The sequence below is a fragment of the Bicyclus anynana genome, chromosome 22 (genome assembly GCF_947172395.1).
Source record: "Bicyclus anynana chromosome 22, ilBicAnyn1.1, whole genome shotgun sequence".
NCBI lineage: Eukaryota > Metazoa > Arthropoda > Insecta > Lepidoptera > Nymphalidae > Bicyclus > Bicyclus anynana.
The window spans coordinates 2434653-2462022 of NC_069104.1; the positions used below are offsets into that span (position 1 = coordinate 2434653).

At 35.1% G+C, this 27370-nt stretch overlaps 1 protein-coding gene and 1 non-coding gene across 2 annotated transcripts; one reads left to right on the forward strand and one right to left on the reverse strand.

Annotated features, from left to right (window-relative positions):
• Nucleotides 1-12348: 12348 nt before the first annotated feature.
• LOC112044530 (MICOS complex subunit Mic10-like) lies at nt 12349-22696 on the forward strand. The gene is made up of 3 exons (XM_052888457.1): nt 12349-12421; nt 13218-13386; nt 22671-22696. Exons 1-3 carry the CDS (start codon nt 12349-12351, stop codon nt 22681-22683), a joined length of 255 nt encoding a protein of 84 aa, XP_052744417.1. The 3' UTR covers nt 22684-22696.
• Nucleotides 22697-24261: 1565 nt separating this feature from the next.
• Nucleotides 24262-24380, reverse strand: LOC112044551 (5S ribosomal RNA). The gene has a single exon (XR_002886751.1). It is a non-coding gene; the product is annotated as a 5S ribosomal RNA (ribosomal RNA).
• Nucleotides 24381-27370: the final 2990 nt, after the last annotated feature.

Sequence of the window (27370 nt, forward strand, 5' to 3'; positions counted from 1 at the left end):
ACAAAATAATGACTAATACTAAATGAATTTAACTCAGACTACATATGAATAAACTCGATCTCAACCCGAATTAATTAATATCCGTCATGATTACTAAGAACATTTATAATATAATAATAATATGTTATAATTCAGATTTAATGTGATATGTGGCATTACTTAAAAATAAGTATCTTTTCTTTCTTCTTTCTTTCTTTCTTATAATACTCTGATAGAAATAACATTGATTAATCCCTTTCTTAAATTCAGTAGTTCCTAAAATAAACAATTAATAACTTCATCTCACACTAAACAAACAGAAAAAAAACATGTCTAAAATATCATAGAGTCACACCCACAGTTCAATAATGAGCCATCACAGACAAAAAAGGCACCGGAAACATGGCCGAAACGTGACAAACGAAATTTCTTAGCGATTTCTCATTTTCACCCCACTGTGTGACTACAATGCAACCATTTGATTTGTGTAATCAAATGCGGGCATTCAAATTAATTAGTTTGTTACGCACCTGAGCCTTTACACTTTTGTTGTTTGTAGAAAACTAACTGATACCTATGGGTTTGTTTATCTGTTTTTGTTATGGAGTTTTGTTTTCCGCGAATACGGTAATTTCTCTTACATTCAGATTACTTAAAACATCGTCTTGTTGTGTTTTTGCTGCTTAAAACAAAAATAAAATGTCGATTCTTTTATATAAATTAACTGTTTTATTTAATTAATTACAAATTACGATAGTGTTGTTGTCTTTTAATATGTTATTAATAAAATTATCTATATCTTTTTCATTTCGTGTTAATACTATAAATCAAATATTGGTTTCTACAATGTCAAGACCTATCAATAATAATCTAAACTCTAAGCTCCTGCCAGAAAAATGTATTTAGTGATTTTTACAACAGGTTAACTTATTTTATTTTAATGACATGGTACGAATATTTCAAGATTTCTATGAGAGAAAATTAGAAACTCAATATTAAAAATTCGTTAACAAACAAACAAAATAATGCCGCGTGTTTTGGATAACGTATATTACTCCTAGCTCTGATTTTACAAAACAATTTTCCATTACACTTAGTAATATGTAGTTTAAACCTTATTCTAAACAAATAAGGCAACAATATAAGCTCAAATGAATTAGGTTTGTTTTGTTGATGATACGTTTTTGGTATTAATTCATTTTAATTAAGCATTGACAGTGGCATCCGTTTTGTGTTTAATTTTGAACCCTATAAAATCTAATTGTCTGTTTGAATGTGCAATTGATTTTACACCCGGTGTTAGGTGAGTGGTTATTTGATTTCCTATGGTCGTGTAATTGGCAGTTTGGTGACTATTGGCTGCATAATTGTGTGTAGATACACGTGTAAAACCATTGTTAGCACAATGTTCCCTGTGGTCTAATCTGTGTTATTTTCTAATAAAGGTATTAAGTCTGTAAATTGTGTGATCCTACTAATAGGTAAGTCTATATGTGTTATTTGCTTTGTTAAGTGGTCAGCTTATGTGGCTTTGGATGAGAAAATCCCGTGTTCAAGCCCTGGGTTGGCCTATGAAGAGCGAATCCAATCTCTCAAATCAATTCTCTATATAAAGTATAAAGTTGAGAAGTTATTGATGTTACATATTGATACTTCAGCAGAATTATTGTCACCCAAAAAAAGAAAAGAAAGGAAAATGCATTTATTTCAACATTACGCCACACATCACAATATCTCCAAACACCCACTAATCCGCATTGGAAAAGCGTAGTTTTGTATCCTGTCCCCTATAAAGAGAACCCTGCAGTGGGCTGTTAAAATAATGAATGATAGAAAGCTCGATATTCATTCACCTATGAAGTCGTTGGCGGTTAAAATAATAATAATAATGATGAAAGTTCGTATAATTAGTGCGAATGGTCATCCGAAAAAAAAAACCAAATGAAAGCTGACAATTCATAACCAAATAAGATTGAGTGTAACTAAACCAGCGATTGGAAATTAAAGACAAATGGATTTTTTCCGGAGAATATATCCAATTTAACAGTAACAATTAGTTTTCACAAGTATGGCTGGTGGGAGGCTTCGACCATGGCTAGTTACCACCCTACCGACAAAGACATACCGCCAAGCGACTTAGCGTTCCGGTACGATGTCGTGAAGAAACCGAAATGGGTGTGGATTTGCATCCTCCTAACAAGTTAGCACGCTTCCATCTTAAACTGCCTCAACATTTACCATCAGGTGAGATTGTAGTCAAGGGCTAACTTGTAAATAATAAAAAAAAAAGATTTGTAACGGCACATATCTGCAATATATGGCATTCATGGCGGCTTAGATTTAATAACATCCCGCTCAAAACCATGTTTGAAAGTCTTTACAAGACATCTATGCTGGACTCCACTGGACATTACACACAATAGCTAATAATGATTATGGTGATCGATGAAATTCGATAGACACTCAAAACAAAATCTTCCATGAATCTAAAATGAACCTTTTAGCAAAGAAACATATTATGATCAATCAAAAGATTAACTTACAATGAAACGTACACTTTTATAACCAGAACTGTTGACACCGAAGCTTTACTTTACAACACGTCTGTAACTCGTCAAGGCATGATTTTAACGTCCAATTCGCTCCTATATTTGCATACTCGTAAAAGTTACTACCTAATGCATTTTGCTCCCTTAATCCTTCAATCTTGACACTGCGTTCCCTTGTTACTTGTACCTGCATTATTTACATGAAATTCAACTTTAAGTATATGTACTTACGGTTTATTATCAAAAGTTTAATGTGACTGATGTACTATGGAAGAAAGTTTACAATTTATCGTAAATCTTTTAAGGAATTAGCTTTTATGAATTGTTTACTCGTTCAAGGTGTGATTATACTACGTTGTTGGCACATTGTTAATTTGTAACGGATTTTTATTTTACAACAATTGTAATAGATGCAGTTGTAGTGGCCATGTTGTTAATAATATTATTTTAGTAGGTATGTTTTTGTATTGTTTTGTTTTTTATATCACATAATACCATTGAAGTCTAGATTCATATGCCTTTCTTTTTATCCATTTCTTATATTATGGTATGATACAAAATCCATTCCCGAGTTCTTGAATTTGATAGCTTAACCCTTAACTGTAGTGGTGAAAAACAATCACGCTTCTATATTCGTAGGTCCACGGATACCAATACTCACCTTTGTAGTAGCGAGCGAAGCACGTCTGTTCTCCTTAACATGCTTCGGTGTATTTTAGGAAGGTACCTAGGAGACTTAAGCACTGAGACACATGTGTTTTTTATCCGCGTTCAAATATTCAACATGGGTCCCATGGACCCACGACAGTTAAGGGTTAAGGCTATAAATGTTATTGTTGTTATTATCATCTCATTTTATCATCACGTTTCATCGAATTCCAATAAGTATTTTATATTATCTACGTATTTTATATTTATAACACAAAAGTTTTGTTGTTGTAAACAACTGTAATAAAAAACCCACACAGACGAAATCATAGATAACAACTAGTCTGTAGTAAGTCCACGAACGTGAATTATTAAGCATGAAAAATAGGTCAGCAAGTCGTCAAATACTAAGCCTTCTTGAACTATGGTGAACATACGACATTTTTTATACCCACTTATGCAAAAACCGATGTATGCATATGCAGAGAGGAGTTCAAATTACACCCACTCGTAAAACCCTCCCCAGATGAATTTCATGCAAATTTCCGCTGTAAAATCTGAAATGCGTTATTGTCTCTCTGATGAATCGTCAGATCTAGACTGGGGTTTAATTTTACTGTTCTATTTTACCGCAAGTACTCCTGTTTTATAAAAGCCTGCCATTTGGTATTCTGGTAGAGAATTTTAATAAGTATTTCGGTGAATATTAAGTGATTCAGATATCTATTTATTACATGAATAACTCATTAGGTTAGTGAGTAACTGCCTCGTAGGCCCAGTGGTAAGCATAACACCTAGCTTCGGATATAAAGGTCCTAATGCTAATCCTTTCTTTCTTCTAAGAAATTTGCTGTAAAATTTCTCAGCAAGGAGTTAGAAAGTTGTTGGTTTTACACCACCTTGCGTCGGAAAGTAAACCGTCGGTGATATTATAACGACCAATGATAGTGAGGGAAAATAATATAATAATGAATAATGACAGTATTATCACTACTAATAACAAAGACAGTATTATCACTACCATTGGTCGTTATAAATTCAACAATAGCATCCCGAGCGGGCTCGGAAGTAAAGCAGTGTGGCCTGAAAAGAGTAGACCTAACCTAGTAGTGTATTCTTTATCGATGTTTTTATAACTTGACAGTTTGACATTCAAATTCACATCTATAATTCCTGTCAACAGCATTGTGTTAGATAGACACAAGTTCGAAGCTCACACTGTCAAATTATAAAAACATCGTTACAGAATAGCGCTATTGTGTTGGTTTATAAAATATAGACTATTAATGATAATTACAAACAGATTAAATGAGGTGAGAATCGATCTAACGCCTAATTTCCGCGACGCAATCGGCCTATGCTAATGCAGGATTACCAGATTTTTATGATCGCGTACATTTGCACAAAATTACGATGGCACAAATTGCAAGATTTATCGGATCGTCTCACCCGCACGTCGGCTTACGAATGCCCTCATCCACGTTTACGATCCAGCATGGATTTAAGGCACGTTTTATAGTTCCTTTAATTTTACGACGGCTGATTAGTTTTTGGCTTTGTCTCGTTGACTTGGTGACTTACTTGTTTGGTACATTGTTAAAAGATTTACAAAAAAAAGTTAAAAAATAGTCAATATAAATATCCGTTGAAGTAATAATTAAGGAGTATTTTTTATAACTTTGATTTGTCATTGACACTCATTTGTTTATAATTTTATGATTTGAAACTGCTTTCAATTTATCGAAAACGTTTGCAGTAATTAAAACATGATCTTGTTTTATGTTTTGGCAGAAGTTTTGTACTATTTACAAGCTTATTAGTTTTACCTGACCATCGTCTGTTTCTTAGGCTTTCCCACTTTGTCAGACCGAAAGATTTCCGGACCGGCAAAACTGCCGGAAAGGCTAACGGCAATAGTAATAATAGCCTAAAAATTGAAGTATTAAAGTATTGAACAAATATCTAATAATATGATATCAATGAGCTAAAATAAACTAGATGCAATAACTTAACCCTACTTCGTTTTAGAATATAATACAAATTTGAATGAAATATTTCTCTTGTACTATTCCACTTTATCATTTCCTTTATGTAGAATAACCATAGACCTACAAAGATTAAAACCATTGACACGATTTTATAAAATGTCTCGTTAATTAAGGTCAAGCGGTCCTGTAATATAAACCATGCTTGGGATGTGACCTCGTTAGAATTTCAAAGGGGAGTATGCATATGACGAAGTTATCTTGAGTTTTATTAGCCTCGGTTCTGTTGCTTTTTAATTAGGGTGTACTTGTATTTCGTTGTTACCGTAATTAGTAACTGTTGTATAGAGGATAATAGGTAACTTATCATTATCAACCTATTTTAGTGGCCCACATGGGCATTTTCTTTCCAGATTAAAGTAAGTGATGATGCAATCTAAGACGAAAGCGGGCTAACTCGTAGAAAGAGGATGAAAATCCACACCACTTTCGGTTTCTACCCGACATCGTATTGGAACGCTAAATCACTTGGCGGTACGTCTTTCGCCAGTAGGGTGGTAGCTAGCCACGGCCGAAGCCTCCTACCAGTTAGACATGGACCAATTAAGAAAACCTCAATCAGCTAAGCCGGGGGATTGCACCCAGGACCTCTGTCTTGTAAATCCACCACGCATACCACTGTGCCACGGAGGCCGTCAAACCGTGGCTGTCAAGCTATGGTAGGAGAGGAGATATAGAATATAAACCCACCACACTACCCCAATTTGAATAGACGTATTGGTACGGTAACAATATTCGATTTTTTATCGATTATTTCAGATGTTAATGATAACGAGACAAGTGAGACGTGATCGCCCAAGGGATATGACCTCTAGCTTCGATTCGGAGGGAGTAGGTTTGAATCCGGTCCGGGGCATACACCTCTAATTATTCATTAATATGTATTTTAAGAAATTAAATCTCACGTGTCTCAAACGGTGCAGGAAAAACATCGTGAAGAAACCTGTATACGCGAGAATTTTCTTAATTTTCTGTGAAAGTCTGGCTATCCACATTGGCGGTGTGGACTAAGGCGAAACCCTTTCTGAGAGGAGACTCGTGCTCAACAGTGAACCATATATGAGTTGTTAATAATGAATGATAATGACCGGCATTGATAGCTTAACGTGTTCTTAGAAGCATGAGGGTGTTACATTTTCAACTCCGAACTAAGAATTCGTACTGAAAAGTTCCTGAAAAAAGAAGAACTCACTAACTTATAGACCCAACCATGAGCTGAATGCAGGATCTCGTGATCTGAAGCCATTAGAAAGGATGTCGATGTCTGTCGATGATGTTTAATGATCATGGTGTTTCACAAGGTACACTTATTGTACCCTAACTTATCGACCTTGTCATAATTTATGACCGATTCCAAATGTCATTCCTTATTTCAGGAGAGATCTCAATTTAGAAGTCTTTGTTGAGATTTCGTTTCCAAAACCGTGGAATTAAATGTCCCATATGATTGTTAGCACGTGACAATGTTAGCATACACTACATAAGTGTACAGATTAGATTTAATACAGAGATTAGTTTATATTCTGTTTTTCTTGAAAAATGTTTGTTTTTGGCAACTACCTGTGATAGCAATTTCACAGATTATAGTATATCATATTATACAGCAACTCTAAAATTGTAAAAAAGTAATGAAAAGCGATTTAAAAAATTGTCTGAAAGTTATAATATAGAAAGATGTATAAAAGGAATGAAAATAATATTAAATATTTAAAATTTATAAAAGGAATAATTTTTAATGAGTAATTTGATTTCAAATTCTGTGTTTCTATTTGAGATTATCTCAAATTTTCTTTGCAGTACATTAAATAGGAGCATAACAAGATGTTGAACATGAAAAAGGAACAATTATGTCTAAAATATTCATATTACTCTATGCGTCGAACGAGTTGGGTGCGGTGACAAAACTAATTACTGTTATGAAATAAATGACTTCCGTTAAAGTGACGACCACCGTGTCGTTATTCGTAAGTTCTAAATTAGGATATCATCATTTGCCAGTCTATGGGTCATGATACATCCTGATAGCCCAGTGGATAATTATGACCTCTTCCTTCGATTCGGAGGGCATGCACATCCAACTTTTCAGCTGAGTGCATTTTAGGAAATTAAATATCACATGTCTCAAGCGGTGAAGGAAAACATCGTGGAAAAACCTGCATTGGTCTGAGTGATGTAGTCCACGTAACAAACATTTGCAATACACTGACAGACGTAGCAAATTGCCCCGCCATCTTAATACCTGCCAAACCAAATCACAGCCGGAAGCCGGAATCAGCTTTGATAAGACATGCAGATGGAATTATGAGCCTGTTCCGATGATTAAGCCTAGTTTGTAATCCTTTGTCTATTAGCTCCGATCTAGATCGATCTAGTTCTAAATTGGCGTACGTCTGCTTAGTTAGGGGTATTAGGGGAGTTAGTAAATTAGTGCGTAATTAGGAACGTGCCTTGTTTGTAATGCTGGATTGTAGCTTGGAGTTTTGATGTATCTATACTAATCTATACTAATATTATAAAGCTGAAGAGTTTGTTTGATTGATTGAACGCGCTAATCTCAGGAACTACTGTTCCGAATTTAAAAATTCTTTCAGTGTAAGATAGCCCATTTATCGAGGAAGGCTATAGGCTATATATTATCCCCGTATTCTTACGGGAACGGGAACCACGCGGGAAAAACCGCGCGGCGTCAGCTAGTTTTTGATAATGATCGATCTATAGTTGTATATAATATTTCTTTAGAATTTATTAGATAGAAAATTTGACATATTATTTATCTGATTTCTATTGCTTTTTAAAACGCTTTTATTGGCTTCACTTGTAACTAACTATGTATGTAAGACAATCTTGGAATATTCATTTGACCCACTTCCTGACCTTCGATTAGGATGAAATTTTGCATACGCTCTGATTTCTGATGACAATACATGACTATTCTACAGCCTTTCTTGATGAGTACTGTTTACCAACAAAGAAATTAGAAATGAAGGTAGAAAACGCGTGCCATTTCATAACTTATTTATTAAAAAAAAAAATAGGCTCGTGGCTTAAATTCAATAAGGCGGACAATTCAATTTTCAAGTTTTTTAAACTATTGCTCTTTTTTTCTATTAACTGCAGTCTAGGTCAATCTGATTTTAAACTGGCAAACGTTTGTTTTGTTAGAGGTACAAGTATTAGGTAAATTAGGGACGTGTATTGTTTGTAGCTTGGATGTAGTTTTGATGAATGTATTAAGGCGTTTAGTTAAGTAAACTTCAGCTAATAACGCATTTTCCGAGAATGCCAGATCAAAGAGGTCTAAGGGCGAATGAATTCGTGGGCATTCGCTAGTATTGGATAGAAGCAGGCGATACTTTGCGGAAGTTCATCATGATTATATAATGATTTATTTATTTTGCTATCATCCGCGAAAATTCGGCGAACCCATGCGACAACGTCACCCAGGTCCGACAAAATACTCTCTACGTACGTTTCACCCCGAAACCGGAGCATCCTCAGGAGATGTTGACTCTACAACGTGCAATTGCACGTTGTAGAGTCAACATCTCCTGAGGATGCCGAATTTTCGCGGATGATAGCAAAATAAATAAATCATTATATAATCATTCGCTAGTATATTTTTTGTGAAGCAAAGGACTAAATGCAGTAAAAACACGGGGTGATATTGCACCCCTCGATACAAAATATTGTCATAAAGCATTATGCAAATTCCTTGTCAAAGTAAATGCTCGCTAATTGATATTTTCGCTTGGGGCTATTTGGTTCTTCTCATAGTATTACTTTGAGTTCTTAAGTCATATTTAGATACATTAGCTTGATATTAATTATTCGTTTAAGGGATTATATCCTTTGCCCGTAGGCAATGGATCTTTTATAGAGTTTTTAACCGACTTCAAAAAAAAGAAGGAGGTTCCCAATTCCCAATTCTACGCGCATGTTTTTAGTTGTTTTTTTTAATGTTTCTTACCTCATAAATTCGTCATTTATTATTTTTTTGTTTGAAGGAGAATCCAGATTTAGTAATTTTGTGTTAAAATCAAAATAACAGAAATACGTCCTTCAACTTTCCATTTTTATGAAAAGAAGATTTTTATTTTGAATTAACTTTCTTTAATGGTTATTTGCAATGGTCAGGGCACATAGTTCGAAGAGCCGATGGACGTTGGGGTCCTAAAGTGCTGGAATGGCGACCGCACCAGTAAGCGCAGTGTTTTTCGACCCCCCATCAAGTGGACTGACGACATCAAGCGAGTCGCAAGTATTCGCTGGATGCAAGCAGCTCAGTGAAGTTTGGAAGTCCCTACAAAAGGCCAGTGGACGTCCATCGGCTGATATGATGATAATAATGATGAGTGGTTATTCTCCTAAAGCCAATTTCTGAAAATGCTATTTTTTCATTCATCTATACCAACGATGATAATAGATAATACTTATCAACATCAGATTTTAATTTAGAAAAACTGTAAAACAAATAAATTTAATTTAAATTTTTGCTATGGATCTTCTAATTAATAAGCAATTAGATTTCAATTCACGTGTGGCTTAACCCTTTTGGGGTCAGGAATTTTTAATTTAGCCTTTAAAATTAGGAAACGGTCCTTCATATTACTTGATTTACACATTAGGGTTAGTATGAAACTTTCTAATATAATTTAAATATCTTGGCCTTTGTTTTATTAAGTGAGTGGACGCAGGAATAAAAAGCAGTGATAGCCCAGTGGATATGACCTCTGTCTCCGATTCCAGAGGGTGTGGGTTCGAATCCGGTCCAGGGCACCTCCAACTTTTCAGTTGTGTGCATTTTAAGAAATTAAATATCACGTGTCTCAAACGGTGAAGGAAAACATCGTGAGGAAACCTGCATACCAGAATTTTCTTAATTCTCTGCGTGTGTGAAGTCTGCCAATCTTCATTGGGCCAGCGTGGTGGACTAAGGCCTGACCCCTCTCATTCTTAGAGGAGACTTGAGCTCAGCAGTGAGCCGAATATCACTTTTTGTTAGGTACATAATGAATACTAATTTACTATATTAAAATAATTGTACCGAATCAGCAACTTACGGTAGTAAATCTCTTTTATATAGCTTAAATAATGTATTTGATCAACACAATTATTCAAAGATATGAAAATAAAGACGCCTTACACAAAGTTTGGGGCAAGATTGTTTGAGATTTAAAGTACATCGAAGCTTAATGAAGGCGTTTCTTCATATAAAGAGACTAGACTTAAAAACTCGTATTTTTGTCGCAATACTTTTTTTTTTTATTCTTTACAAGTTAGCCCTTGACTACAATCTCACCTGATGTTAAGTGATGATGCAGTCTAAAATGGAAGCGGGCTAACTTGTTTGGAGGAGGATGAAAATCCACACCCCTTTCGGTTTCTACACAGCATCGTACCGGAACGCTAAATCGCTTGGCGGTACGTCTTTGCCGGTAGGGTGGTAACTAGCCACGGCCGAAGCCTCCCACCAGCCAGATAATACACTGGATTTGAATATAATTCACGAAGATTTTGTCCTTAAGATCCTTGTTAGAAAGAGAATGAAATCCACAACCCGATGTCGAGTAGAAAACACGTTAAGTCGCTTGGCAGTACGTCTTTGCCGGTAGGGTGGTAACTAGCCACGGCCAGACCTGGACCAATTCAGCAAACCTTCGGCCCAGCAGGGGATCAAACCCAGGACATCCGTCTTGTAAATCCACCACGCGTACCACTGCGCTACGGTGTCCTGGAAAATAATGAATTTTAATACCGGTAATAGCAAACTCTTTGCTATTGACTACTGAAATACTACTTAAAAGCCTCCGCTATCTACATAAGGAAGACTTTTAAATCCAATATAATTAGCGGTCTGTTACTGCATGTTGTGGATTAAGCGTCGGCTTAAGGAGCTTACCTGTGCCTGACACTAATTAATAACATCATTAATTCCGATAATTAATAATTTCAATCAATAAGGACGCTGTTGCACGCAATTAGATTGCAGCTGATTAGAATATAATTATCATTGTTTGAAGGCAATAAATTGTGTGTGCACTGAAGAATTACATGAGTGTTAATTTGTTGATTTTCCCTACGGATTACATACAATAGTCTTGGATATTTTTACATAGGTACTTCTATGCTATGTATTATATTCTGTTCTATTCTATTAATGCTATTTTAGTGATTTTTTTCGTAGAATTATAAGATTTATTTTAATTATTATTACGTATTATGATATAAGCAAACAAAAACACCAAAAACAACTATTAGATCCACTTTAAAGTAGCGGTTACCCACGTTTCTGAAAAAAAGGGATAACAGTTTTTTTTGCGAATTCTGTAAGTACATCTTTACCCGGTCTACACGGCTAATGATATCAATTTATAGCTTATGATCCCTCCTATCATTCCATAAAGGAAATATGACGATAAACCGCAGAATTAAATTTTTAGCAAAAAATCACTATATTTGAAAAAATTACGAATTTTCACCATATTCCCGTTTAAGTCCATTTCAATATATCTCAGCCATTTTTCAATATATCTATATTTTTAATATCTCGTCGGATAGCTTATAAGGCACACTTGTTTTGCAAACTACTATGCTGATATAGTTATATATAGCTATTTTTTTAAAAAAACTTCATAGGATACAGAAAAACATTTTAAAAATTTTAAATTCAAATTCAAAAACAGTACGATTTTTGTGCCTTTTTAGTATCATTATTAAGGTTGTAACCAATCCAAAAACACCAAAACAACCACTAAATACATAACTTTTATTTTATAATCGACTTTGAAGTAGAGTAGGTAACTCACATTTCTTGAAAAAAGAGAAAATCCTCTTTCGAAATCGGTTAATTTTTGCCCATTTATCCTAATGCAATTTGATATAATAATCTCTACTAACACCTATTAAAAGGATCGCTATACATGTGCAGTGTCCCTGTATGTTATTGTAAAGCTGAAATTAATATAAAACCGTTTTGGTTGTCATGAACAAAAAATAATTATAATATGTCAATCTGACATACTAACTGTTTCTTGATTTTATGTTTTTGAAGTAACCAAGTCTTTTGTGTTTCAAAACGGTCATGTTTATAATTACAACAAAGTTATGCTTTAATTCAGAAATGTGAAATGCCTGATATAGACAAGAGGGATTTCGAAGAGAGATACAATGCCTGTTTCACGGATTTTGGACTTAAGATAGGTGATTAATATAAGGGGCTGATTGTTCAGGCATTATGAGCAATGCTGTTAGAAGAAAAAAGAGGTAGACAGGTTATATGCGGACCGCAACTGGCACGTTAATAGTATGCTAATTAGCAAACCTGAGCTCAGTCACCGCACTGTCATGGCACCGTTGACAACGCCGCTGTTAACCTATCTACCTCTTTTTTCTTCTAACATCATTGATTCTGAGTTAGTTCTCGTGCGTCTCGTTCTGTGCCCACAAAAGGGTCAGACTACACTCGTTATAGGTTGTTGAATTAATTGTTAAATTTTAAAAAATTCTTGTGTCACATTATATTTTGTATTTTTTTATGATATGTACAAATTTTTTAATCAGTAACTTTAAAAATAAAGGACTTTCCATACAAACTTTGAACCCCTATTTTAACCCCTTATTTATTTTAGGGGTAAAAAGTAGCCTATGTTCTGCTCCAAAGTCCCATATATACTAATATAATAAAGCTGAAGAGTTTGTTTGTTTGTTTGTTTGATTGAACGCGCTAATCTCAGGAACTACTGGTCCGATTTGAAAAATTTCTTTCTGTGTTAGATAGCTCATTTGTTGAGGAAGGCTATATATAGGCTATATATTATCCCCGTATTCTTACGGGAACGGGAACCACGCGAGTGAAACCGCGCGGCGTCAGCTAGTTTATCATAGTACTAAAAGTCATCTTGATCGGGTCTGCCGTTTAGCCTTAAAAAGGTAACAGACATACTTTCGCATTTATAATATTATGGATTTAATAAACTCCCATCATTCCTATTCCCAGTGGCGGGCATGCTGATCGGCAGCATGCTGGGCGGTTTCTTCATGCATGGCTACAGACGCTGGCCGACGTGCATCGGCGCCGGGCTGGGGCTCGGCATGGCGTACAGCAACTGCGAGAACAGCCTCAACAGCTTCCTGCTATCTATGGACCCTAAGATATGTCTCATAAAGTAAGACGTAGCCTGGTTATTTTAGTAAGTGAATTACATCATTGACAGTCTATTCGGCCACTATAGGGTCAGGGATCCCTCCTTAGACTAGAGCGACTGAAGGCTGAAACGTTCTTCAAGGCAAGGGTTTTTTTTATACTTTACATATTAGCCCTTGTTTGCAATCTCACCTGATGGTCAGTGATGATGCAATCTTAAATGGAAGCGGGCTAACTTGTTAGGTGTAGGATGAAATCCACACCACATTTGGTTTCTACACGACATCGTACCGGAACGCTAAATCGCTTGGCGATACGTTGTTGTCGGCCACGGCCGAAGCATCCCACCAGGACTCGAAACCAGGATCTTGTGATCCCAAGCCACATAAACATATACCTCCTCCTCCTCCTCCTTATACTTATCATACCGTCCAAACAGCACCTTTCACCGAAAAACAACGCTGTCCTGGATGGAAACAGCAAAATGATGATTTGATCTTATTAGGCTCTCAGACCTCTTATTATCACATAATGCTAGTTGTACTATAATAATATCATTGTAATATTACGTACAAATTCATAATTTAAAAAATTATTTGATGTTAACTGCCGTCCATTTGTTACAAATCCCGCGGAAATCATGAATTTTCCGCTATAAAAATTAGCGTTTGTGTATCCTATAATATTATTAAAGTTTCAGCCATTGAAAGATTGAGCCTCTATTTCCCCCTTTGCGGATGTATACTGAATCAACTAAACTATAATTATAATTATTAAACTATTAAATTTCTTACAGGTTCATCATATATATTACTTGTATCCATACCATTATAGGTAGAGCATTCAATATTTTTTAAACGATTGACTGGTGATTCCCTAATATCTTTATTGATGTCCCCTATGATCTGATATGATGATCTTATACGTTAATTGTTTCTTTCTGGGTTTGTTTATCTTCCCGCATCAAACAATGGCATTTTTTTAAAATGCTCAATACTTATTAAGTTATCATTCAATATCTGTACCATTATTCGGTAGAGCATTCAATATTATATAAACGGTTCTTTATTGTCCAAGAAACGCTATACGATGATTGTTTCTTTCACGAACGTTTCTTATTTACTGACCACACTTGCAAGTTGCAGCGACACAAATTAGTCTGCAAGATATTGGTCATCCCTCACTATACAACGGCGTCGATTTCTAAATGTTCAACACTCATCAGTAATATCCGTGCCATTATTTGGTAGAGCATTCAATATTTGGTAATAGACCCTTTGGCGGTGTACTCTCTAATATCTCTATAGCTACCCCCTATGTCTTAAACGTTAATTGTTTCTTTTGTTGCCATTTCTTATTTACTGCCTACACTTTCAAGTCGCAGCGACACAAATTAGCGACAGTCTGGCGGCTATTGATCGTCCCAGCAGACAATGGCGACATAACTAATTACCATCATAAAAAGGTTGCTTTCAACTATAGAAAAATGGTAGCCCACATTGTGTGAGCTGTAAATTATATGGAGAATGGCAATCGGCAATGGGGGAGCGAAAAGACATTGTGTTATGCAAATATGGTGAAATAGATATTGATCTACGGCGATTAACAATATCTTGTTTATTACATCTTTTCGTAATGCTTTTTATTAAGTACTAGCTGATGCCTACGTCTTTTTTGGCCTCTTTAATCCGGCCCTATTGCAAAATCCGTTCTTAACGGACTTCTGCTGACTATAAACTACCTCTCTGTCAAATTTCATCTTTGTCTGTCAAGCGGCTTTCGAGATTTCGTGATGACCTTTCGCATTTATAAATTAAGATTTATTAGCTTGAGTCAAAAGTTAAATAAAAAAACCCTTACTATATTTGTGTTTATGTAGGTACCTACACCCTTATTATATCTACTGTGCTACACCTAAATCATTCATCAAAATGTGGTAAAACGACAACAAAGAATTATTGACAAAACATATTTCGCTGTTTGTGATATTAAATAAGTACGTACGAAAGGAAATGCAGTTACTGACATGGGACTTTATAATAACTGTTTTACTAAAACGCTTTGGACTTTTCGCGTGGTATTCCCATAAATCGTGCGGAAATCATTGCGGAAAGCATCATTCAAGATGCAGTGATTGTAATAGTGAATAGGAACACAATGACAGCTGGTTTGTCCAGGTATTTTAATCCAGGATATAATCTACCTACATTTAAAATTTCAGCCCAATCGGTTCAAAGCTGGATCGTACAGAATTAACGAACGTACATACTTGCATGGAATATTTTGCCTTTATAATATTAATTTACAATTGACTCTACAACGTGCAATTGCACGTTGTAGAGTCAACATCTCCTGAGGATGCTCCGGTTTCGGGGTGAAACGTACGTAGAGAGTATTTTGTCGGACCTGGGTGACGTTGTCGCATGGGTTCGCCGAATTTTCGCGGATGATAGCAAAATAAATAAATCATTATATAATCATGATGAACTTCCGCAAAGTAACGCCTGCTTCTATCCAATATTTACAATATTCGTGTTAGTAAAACTTTTAAAAGTGAGATGGACGAATCGACGAATCTTATAACGGTTCTGTAATAGAACATAGGGAACCCCAAATACGATGTCAACAAGCTATACAATATTATTACATAAAACTAAAAAAGTTTTGCACAAAAACTACATAGAAAGAAAAGACTAGTATAATAAAATATATTTAGCTCCTTGTATCATAAACACAAACAAAACAGAAGACGTCCCTAACAAAAAACAATTAAAACCGTACTACGGTCATCGGTGAAGACGTTATACCTTTTCTTCGCACTCAGTGGGATATTTCCCTTCTAACGCTTTGTCCTCAATATAAAGGTCACTTACTGTTGCATCTATATCTATTCAAACGATAACAGTTTTAAAGTTCTTTGTCTGTTGAAGCAACGCCTCTTTTCCTTTATTATGTGAAATCGTTTGGGTGTTTGCAAACGTTCCGCCTCTATTACCTTTGCCACCCACAGTGATTCTTTCTATTCCATCTTTACCACAATCTTCTTTGATTTTGGACTTTAATACTTTGTCGTTAAGTTGACAATCGTTTGTGGAGTTTGAAGATTTAATTTGGTCAGTCGGTAAATCGTCACTTGTTATTTCGTTCCCAACGTTTTTATTTGGTGTGCGGCGTTTTGTTTTGTGAGTCATACTGTCGGTACTTTTCAATGACCTGAATAGTGGACTCGGTTTGTTTTTGAGTTGAATAAAGTATCAATTCCATACGGGGATTGCTTTCGTTCGGTATATCTGGTTTCGATTGAAAGAGAATTCGCCCGGAGGCGTGTATGAAATTGGCTCGTTTATTGCTATTTTAAGAACATTGTCAACTGCAATTCTTTTATGGAAAATATACATTTCACTGATGCTTTATTTCAGTCATATTATTATTGAATCTGATATTACCAATACCTCTCTGTTGAGAATCATCACCAATGCCACCTTCGCCAAAGAGATCGGAAAAATTGTGTACAATAACTAAGAAGCAAATCAGTGAGTTGAGAATGAGAATGAGAATGTATTACAACTCACTGGTTTATATTTTTTTGACTGGTGGGACGCTTCGGCCGTGGCTAGTTACTGGTTCAATTTCGTGTGGAAATCGATAGGGGTGTGGATTTTCATCCTCCTCCTACAAGTAAGCCCGCTTCCATTGTATCTTAGATTGTATCATCACTTACCATCAGGTGAGATTGTAGACAAGGGCTGACTTGTAAAGAATAAAAAAAATATTCATTTAAAGGTGCAATCTAGAACCACAAGTGTTTAATCCTACTAATATTATATTTCTCAGCTTCACTCGACCCGATTTTATATTAACATATTGTAGTATACTCCTATGCTACAGCCAATGACACAGTTTTTTAAAGTTAATAGGAATTTTTCAAAATATCACCATGGCAACCCAAACACCACCCCCGCGCGGCCATAGGTCGCCATCTTCATTCTGTGTTTCTGTGTTCAAAGCCTAGACACGCTAATTCAAATAAAAATAATTTTAATCGTGGAAATCTTAGAATTTATAAAATTTAAATAAAATTATTTAGTTAGTCATGCCAAAAGGCAAACGTAAACGTAAAAGTAATGAAAAATATGCAGATATTAGGAAAAAATTACGGAAAATCGAGGCAAGACTCGATAGGTCAACGCGGCGTCGAACCGTATCTTCAGGGGCGATGATATTAGAAGAAAAACATCATTATTCAAGGAGTAAGTCGTCAGGTCAGTTCAACATCTTGTATAATATAATATCCCACATTTTCTTGTAAGAAAACGATTTGCTATCATAATTTAATTTCATACGTAATATGATGACATTTAGTGATGCGGGATGCCATCTGGGCTATCCCTGTCACAAAACCTTTTTTCACTTAGCCCAACTGGGGCTAGGTCCATTCTCAAAGATCATATTAATTTATGATTCTTGTTACATTTTTATAATGTAAATTAGTGATGCGGGACGCCAACTGGGCTATCCCTGTCGCAAAACCTTTTTTCACTTAGCCCAACTGGGGTTAAGTCCATTCTCAAAGATCATATTTATGATTCTTGTTACATTTTTACAATGTAAATTAGTGATGCGGGACGCCAACTGGGCTATCCCTGTCGCAAAACCTTTTTTCACTTAGCCCAACTGGGGCTAGGTCCATTCTCAAAGATCATATTAATTTATGATTCTTGTTACATTTTTATAATGTAAATTAGTGATGCGGGACGCCAACTGGGCTATCCCTGTCGCAAAACCTTTTTTCACTTAGCCCAATTGGGGTTAAGTCCATTCTCAAAGATCATATTTATGATTCTTGTTACATTTTTACAATGTAAATTAGTGATGCGGGACGCCAACTGGGCTATCCCTGTCGCAAAATCTTTTTTTACTTAGCCCAACTGGGGCTAGGTCTATTCTCAAAGATCATATTAATTTATGATTCTTGTTACATTTTTATAATGTAAATTAGTGATGCGGGACGCCAACTGGGCTATCCCTGTCGCAAAACCTTTTTTCACTTAGCCCAACTGGGGCTAAGTCCATTCTCAAAGATCATATTTATGATTCTTGTTACATTTTTACAATGTAAATTAGTGATGCGGGACGCCAACTGGGCTATCCCTGTCGCAAAACCTTTTTTTTTTTTTTTTTTTTTCACTTAGCCCAACTGGGGCTAAGTCCATTCTCAAAGATCATATTTACGATTCTTGTTACATTTTTATAATGTAAATTAGTGCGGGACGCCATCTGGGCTAAAAAATGCTGGTCACGTAAAAAACACTTATTAGGCATTCTTATACTTCTTGTTACCACAAAAAAAAAAAAAAAAAAACTGATAATGGTATGGCATTGATAAACATTTCGGTTTTAATAGCTTATATCGGCATCACTCCTTGACCAGCCTGACGAATATAAATCAAACCCTAGCATGCAGAATATGCCTGTGGCTTCTACCACAAATCTTTCAGCGATCCCTATTTCACCACCTCGAACAGTACTCCGAGCCCAAGATCAGCGGGTAATCAATCTTGCGCCCGGAGCCCGACACCAGCCACTGCGATCGTGCTAGTCTCAAGTGATGCACCGGCAGAGTCCCAGGAGCCAGAGATCGATGAAGAGATGCTCGCTCTATTGGGTGATTGTATTGTAGACAACAAATTTGGGAAGGCTATCCATAAAGACCTAAAGACCATCATGATGGCTTGAAATACTTAGTAAGGGGCTACAAAAGGAGGTTAAAGATAAGATACTCCAAGAATATTGAATACCCGAAAATTGCGATTTGTTGGTCGCGCCCGTCCTTAACCCTGAGGTTAAGGCAGGCAATGGTCAAGAGGGATTCATCACTAATGACTAAACAGAAACGCCGTTGCGGCTATTAATCAAGCTATTGAATTATCACTAGCTAAGGAAAATCACACAAAAATATTGAAGATGTTTGTTTTTCAGATTTCTTAAGAAGTAATAATAATCCTAATAATAATCGATTAATCTCGAAAACCCTGCCTTGGAAAACGGGGCTGAAGTCTGAAACAGAGAAGCCTCGCCGCAGCCAGGGTCATCGTGTAGCGCTGAACAGCTCTCAACAGCGGGGGATATCCGACCAGCCAGCACCGAGAACTTACAAGTACCCGAGACAGTACCTCTAAAATTATTTAGTTAGATTGCAGCGCTATATTAAATGTTGGAGTGATTTTACAGATGATCCCATCATTTCATCGTGGTTACATGGATATGAAATTCCTTTTACTTCATTTCCAATTCGTATTCGGAATAATACTTCAGACTTTGTTAATCAATCTAATGTCTGTTAGATATAATTACTACATCTATATCTATATAAATCTGTCAATCTAATGTCTGTTATATATTAATGCAAAATCTAGATGCACGCACACATTAATGGCGAATTTATTTTAAACATATTTTTAGTTCCGAAACCAAATGGCGATAAAAGATTACTTTTGCATAAATAGATTTGTTATCACATTTTTAAAATGGAGGATTATAGAAATATCTCCAAGCTTATTACACACAACTATTATATGGCAAAAATTGATATATGAAGCATGCCTATTTTTTTTCTAAATCATTAGAAAGACTTGGGACTTACAACTCACAACTTGTAATTTTTTAGGTTTTATGTTCGATGCGATAGAAATAACTATAAAGTTACCTATTAAAAAAAAAAAAAAGAGATTAAAGAATCATTAATAAAATACATTAATCAGAATAAGTGTAAATACTATCAATCTTGAAATGAAAGTAGCTTGCTTTGGTCTGAAAGTTTGTGCTAAAAAGCTTAAATAGTAACGAAGTATTACTGCGAATTGATAATGTTCCTGCTATATCATACATCTGAATGAAATTGCTAGAGAGATGGCAAGATGGCAGTAGTGTGAAACAAGAAATATAACAGTGATTGCCTCGTATACTATAATAGTTTCCCTTGTATGCTAAATATAATCTTGAAGCCTATTCTATAAGGCATAGGGACATAGGAACTTTGTGAATATGTTTCTTATGTTTCTTTTAAAAATAGTTTATATTTTCGGTAAATCAGAGATAGACCTCTTTGCTTGATGTAATGTATGTGCTACTTCTCGTTACATTTCTCCAAAAACGTTCTCAATGCATGGGCTGTCAATGCCTTTACTGTTTCATGGTTTCATTTATCATTTTATGCATTCCCTCCGTTCTCCTTTATTTTGAAAGTGTTACAAAAAATAATATGCGATAAAGCAGAAGGCAAAGTATTTGTGCCCTATTGGCCAACTCAAGCGTGGTAACCTATCCTTAAAAAGAAAAAAAAAAAAAAATTACAGTAAAAGATCCTATTTATTTTGGTCCACGTATTAGTTTATTTGAAATTTCTTCTAGGGTTATCCTGGTTGCCGTGACATATTCTGGCAAGCTTTATTAAACAAATCAATGTTACCTAATTCAGTCGAGATTATGTGAGCTTCTTTAACTATTAACACGTATCAACGATGGGTGTTTTAAGGAATGGCTGGATTATTGTAAAAAAAAAAAAAAAACAAATTAATTATTTAGATCCTTCTATTCCATTAACATTTCAAAATTGTACCAAATATGGCACAGTTAATAGTTACAAATCAGCTTTATTGTTGTTCATAGGTTTTCAATCTGTTAATGACAGAATGAAACGGTTTATAAAAGGTGTTTTCAAATTAAGACCGCAAATGTCCTAGGTATAATCTGACCTGGCCCATCATCCCAGCATCGTGCTTAATTATTTATCTGATTTTTGGCCTGGGAACATTTAAAAAAAAAAAAAAAAAAGAAGTCTTCTACTTTGCTAACCTTGGTCACCGCACTTCGAGTACAAACTTTAGCTCTTATTTAATTAACTAACATGAAAATATTTGAGAATATTGAAATAATTATAAAAATTCCAGATTTGATAAAAACTTCAAATATAAAATAATTTCAACCTTTATTAAAACTACCGTTTTTTCAATGAAAAACCTGAAATTTGTCCCGCTAAAGATATGAAATCGTATACACAAAAAACTAGATTATTACGCACAAAAAATTAAGACTGCTTGTTTCATAATATCAAAAATCATCATCAGAATATTTTATCCCAAAGGCTTAGCCATTGGATAAAAGACACAATTCAAAACAGTGGTGAAGATACGTCAATATTCTCTGCACATTTCAGCAGCTAATAGACTTGGGGTTAATTTTGATATAATTAGGAAGACAGCGGGATGAACTCTGACATCCTCAGTCTTTGCAAAAAATTTATAATCGAGAAGTTATATCCGATCATAAACAATTTGCGTTGTCTATATTATATAACAACAATAATATGAATGGTTCATAATATACTCTGATTGTTATACTCATGTAATCCTAACGGAAATGATTAAGAATTAAAATTCTACATATGTAGTTCACATAACTTTTATTTACTCTGAACATCCTACAATATGTTAATATAAAATCGGGTCGAGTGAAGCTGAGAAATATAATTAAGGATCAAACGAACTTACCTGGAAGTGAAGTTCGATCATAATTATATGATCAGCTTCACTCGACCCGATTTATAAATAAGCACCCTCCCATATGTAGCAAATATTTATTTACTTCCCTACCCATTATGTGAACTAGTCAATATCCCTAACTCTAAACTAAATGAAGATGGCGACCTATGGCCGCGCGGGGGTGGTGTTTGGGTTGCCATGGTGATATTTTGAAAAATTCCTATTAACTTTAAAAAACTGTGTCATTGGCTGTAGCATAGGAGTATACTACAATATGTTAATATAAAATCGGGTCGAGTGAAGCTGATCATATAATTATGATCGAACTTCACTTCCAGGTAAGTTCGTTTGATCCTTAATTATAAACGCGAAAGTTTGTATGTTTAGATGTTTGTTACTCTTTAACGCTTCAACTACTGAACCGATTTGGCTGAAATTTGGAATAGAATTTTACTTTGGATTAATACATAGGCTCTTACTAATAGACATACTTTTTGTCCCGAAAAAATCTAAGGTTTCCCGAGATTTGCAAAACGCTGATGATTTTGATGGTATGAATGTTTGTTACTCTTTCACGCCGCGACTACTGAAGCGAATCACCTGAAATTAGAAATAGAGATAGATTATTATCTGGATTAATGCTACTTTTTATCCCGGAAAAATCCATGTTCCCGAGATTTGTGAAAAACTAAATACCACGCGGACGAAGTCGCGGGTGTCCGCTAATAACTAATAGTTTGTTAACTTCTACTTTTTTTTATTTCAGAAGACAACCCTGATGCGGTAAGCCTAGCCTATAGATATTGAAGTCTTTCTTTTTTTTGTAAAATGAAATGTTTTACTAAATTTTGTGGAAAATATTAAAGAAATAAAATTTTGTAATTTTTTTAATTCCTTAAGCTTAAGAATGTGAACGACTCAACGAGTAGCGAAGATGAATTGGTAATGGGCGAGGCACATAGTTCGAAGATCCGATGGACGTTGGGGTCCCAAAGTGCTGGAATCGACCGCGCACTAGTAAGCGCAGTGTTGGCCGACCCCCCACCAGGCGGACTGACGACATCAAGCGAGTCGCAGGGATTCGCTGGATGCAGGTGGCTCAGGATCGTGACGTTTGGAAGTCCCTACAAAAGGCCTATGTTCTGCATGGCGGATGTGATGATAAAGAAAAAAAATGTGAACCATTAACATGATGTATGTATACAAGAAATATATATATGATACGTGAAGCGAATACGGTTTGGTAGGGTTAAAGTTTATATTGAAGAATTAGTGCAAATCTATATTTTTTATCATAATCTATACTTATAATAAATCTGTAGGAGGAGGAACCACAATGTAAAATTGTTACCAAAATGATTGTTGTAATAAACTACACACGATGTAATACATATTTTTTGGATTCAAATTTCGGACATTGAAATAAACAATGCCTCAATTTCAAATTATCAAATTAATAAAATAAAACAAATAATCTATAGTTTTTTTGTTTGTTTGATTGAACGCGCTAATCTCAGGAACTACTGGTCCGATTTGAAAAATTCTTTTAGTGTTAGATAGCCCATTTATCAAGAAAGGCTATAGGCTATATATTATCCCCATATTCCTACGGGAACGGGAACCACGCTGGTGAAACCTAGTCAGCTAGTATACAAATAAAAGGATGGTCGATATCACTCAATATCCACTAATACGAGTATAGATACACATTTGTTATGCGTCAAAAGGTCGACGAATTAACCCTTTTCCGGAAAATAAGACAGAGAAAGCTGTCTATCGTAAATACAGGCTGCAGTTTCATCATGCATAGTTGAACAAGTTCATTGCTCGGGGACGGGATCATCGGTAGGTGCTGTGAGTCATCGCAATGACTCAGCCTCTCAAATTACAGCCGCTTCATGTACTGTGTACTACCAGTATAGTACTACTGTGTCGCAGGTGAGCTTTGGAGGCTTATTGCTGTAAAACTTTGCAGTGTAAGCGTATTTTGTGTGAATTTTAAATGTGTACAATACTAAATACTCTTTGGTGGCACATTAAATTAATTTTTCAATTTCAATAAATTCAATTCATAGTTATGGGAGCATGAGCAGAAATAAACTTTTTTAAATTGTGTTTTTTTTTCGCATTTAATCGAAAATCGATAATCGTATTTCGCGGTTCCCAGACCTTTTCCTTGACCTAGTCAAGCTTCGCTTTGACTTATTAAATTTGTTTACCCCGTTGTCTAGTACCGTTACGCAAGCAACCAACAAACTATCGCCTATCGGCGACAAACAGAGGGAGAGGCTGCTTATATATAAAGAAGAAGAAAACGAGACACAATTATTTAGATGTATTGCTAAAAAAGGTAAAAAAGCCAACATCACGCGGTGTTCCCAGGCGGTCACCCATCCAAGTACTGACCGCGCCCGACGTTGCTTAACTTCGGTGATCGGACGAGAACCGGTGTGTTCAACGTGGTATGGACGTTGGCGACCTGTTAACTGAAAATTACAAACATAATACATTGTTTAATAGAACACGTATTTTCCATGAAAAATTAAAATTAAATTCCTAACTCCATAGTATTTACACGCATAAAACAAGATAATAGTGAATCAGAGCCCAGTATTTTTTATTGCTAAACGCTTTTTTAAATGTTGCCATAATAAAACGCATCAACGGCTAAGTTAATGGCTTCTTAACTTTCCAACTTAATACGCGGATAGCGTGGAGGCTTTTATTGGTTCTACTGACTGCATCGTTAGCGTTGCGTTGGCGTAGCGCCGCCACGCCCACTGCCAACGCATGGAAACAACTCATCATTGGAGACAAATGTTTGAACAAATATTTGGTGGAAAAATTATTAGGTATTCATTTTATTTATTTTTTTATTCATAATTTTCTTCCATATTTTTGGCCAGGCAAATAATAAAGTTAATCTCGACATGAGAAATAATAAGCTGAAAACCTTATTATTGTTGTTTTAAAAGTCGTCTAAGTCTCATCAAATCTCGGGTCTATGATCCGATCCAGATTCGAACCCTAAGCCACATACCTAATCCAAAGCCACATAGACTAACTAGTAAACTATATTAAATTTTCAAGTACCCAGATACACGTCGTCAGGGATAAAAAAGATCAAAATATCATTCTATAAAAAAGTATCGTAACTAATTGTATAAAAATAACTTTTTAAATTAAACTTGCAATTAAAAATAAAAAAATATTGCAAAATTTATCCCATATCAGTGCAATGGCTAATTTAATATTTGTATGGCCAATGACCAACATTGGCCAATGTCCACATATGAAATAAAGCGTGGAAATGCGTGTATCAGGTGTTTTTATCACAGATTGCTAGATATTAGATAAATTGCCTTGACGAACATTCAATGCCTCGTAATGATATGCCACTAAATTCTATCTAGTGTTTACATTAATGGGGGATGGGGTCATTACCTTTAAAGCAAAAAAATATAAAATATGTAGTTTAAAACTGCATGTCCTCGCTTCCCTTATATTTTACTAGATACTAATGAGTTTTGAGTTTTGGTAAATATAACGTGTCTCAAATGGTAAAGAAATAATGTCATGAGGAAACCTGCATACCAGAGAAATTTCTTAATTCTCTTCGTGTGTGAACTTTTTCAACTTCAATCCGCATTGAACACCGTGGTGGACTATTAGCTTAACTCCTCTCATTTCTGAAAGGAAACTCGTGCTCAACAGTGAGCTGAAAATGGGTTGCTAATGATGAATAAGTAATACTTATGTTGTATTAATCTGAGTTCTATCAGTAGTGTAATAATTATAATGTATTGTTATTTAAAACATGGCTAAATAATTTTCTATAAAGATTAGTGGTAAACAAAACAAAAAAGAAAAATATATTAATATTGGTTTTGTTTTGGTTAGTCGGTACATAAGACATTGGAGTATTGGATTCCTACAATTTTAAAACTTTCTAAAATTTATATTTTTCCGTATTTATCACACAAAAGTGCCTAAAATGGCATAAGATGTTCACAGATAGATAAATGGGCACAGAATTTAAGAAACTAACATAAATTATATTGTACTTACAGATGATGCAAGTCTGCTTCCTAAAACTCCTGAACATGTAGACATCATCATCTAATTTCCCTTATCCCACTTAATTGGAGTCGGAAAAATATGTCAATATTTTCCATTCGTCTTTATTACTCGTCAAGTCATCATTCACTCCTTTTACACACATATCCTCTTTCACATCATTCCTTCCATTCTATTCTCCAATTTCTCCCTTCACCCTTTTTTTTTCTTTTAATATGTAGCCTTAATTAAATAAAATAATAATGACGAAAGAAGAACGAAGGAATCAGTAGGAAAAACGTTGTATGACAACTTGGTCTTAAAAGTTAGCGTTTTTTTCGCAGATGAAGTCTAGAGTAACCAGGCTAGCCAATAGGATTCAGACTCCCATTCACTTTTCAAAATTGATTGTTTACTTCAAAATGTGCAATATTATTTGAAAGTATGTTTATAAAAATAAGATCTGCCACTGCCAAGAAACCAACATTTATTACTGCTGGAAAAACGTCGCGACACTCCGAGTTTTCAGTTCCGGCGTCTAATTTGCATGTCTGAAATTTATTACTTAATATTATACTTAAACTCACAGTTACTGTAGCTTTACTGAAGAATTTATGATTTCTCCAATATAAATTAAAGAGGTTTTTTTATATACATACAAATAATTTTGTATTAAATATTGTTAGCCTTTGTTTTAACCCCACTTTTAGCCAAACTGGAAGTCGTTAAATATTCTTATTAAACTAGCGGACGCCGCGGATGAAGTCGCAGGCGTCCGATTTCGTCCGCGTGAAATTTAGTTTTTCACAAATCCCTCGGGAACCATAGATTTTTCCGGGTTGAAAAGTAGCCTATGTGTTAAACCAGAAATCGAAAATCTATTTCCATTCCTTGAGCTAAGTCGATTCAGTAGTAGCGCCGTTAAAGAGTAACAAACATCCAAACATCCATACAAACTTTCGCGTTCATAATATTATGATTGATTTCGATATCTTTCATGAATATTTTTAATATAGCTTATTGGGCAGTTTGACGAATTTGGAGCGTTTCTTTTGTACCAATCACTATAGAATTATATGGTGGGTATGGTGGGTATACTGTATAGATGGCTTAACATGCTCATGTTAGCAAATTATTATTGTTATTGTGGTTGGCGAATGTAATTAAGAATAGTTTAATTGATTAATTATCGGTAGTTATTTCAGCACTAAGTTTCGCTTATTATTTTTTATTTGTTTTATTGAGCATTTCGAAAACATTCAATAAATTATCCTACAAAATCAAATAACATTTTAGACAAGAAACTAATCCTAAATATAGCGAACGAATTATTGCCAAAAAGTATAAGAAATAACCGTAACAAATCTCTAAAAGCATTCTTTGTTAAACCACAGTTGCCATTAGCTCAGA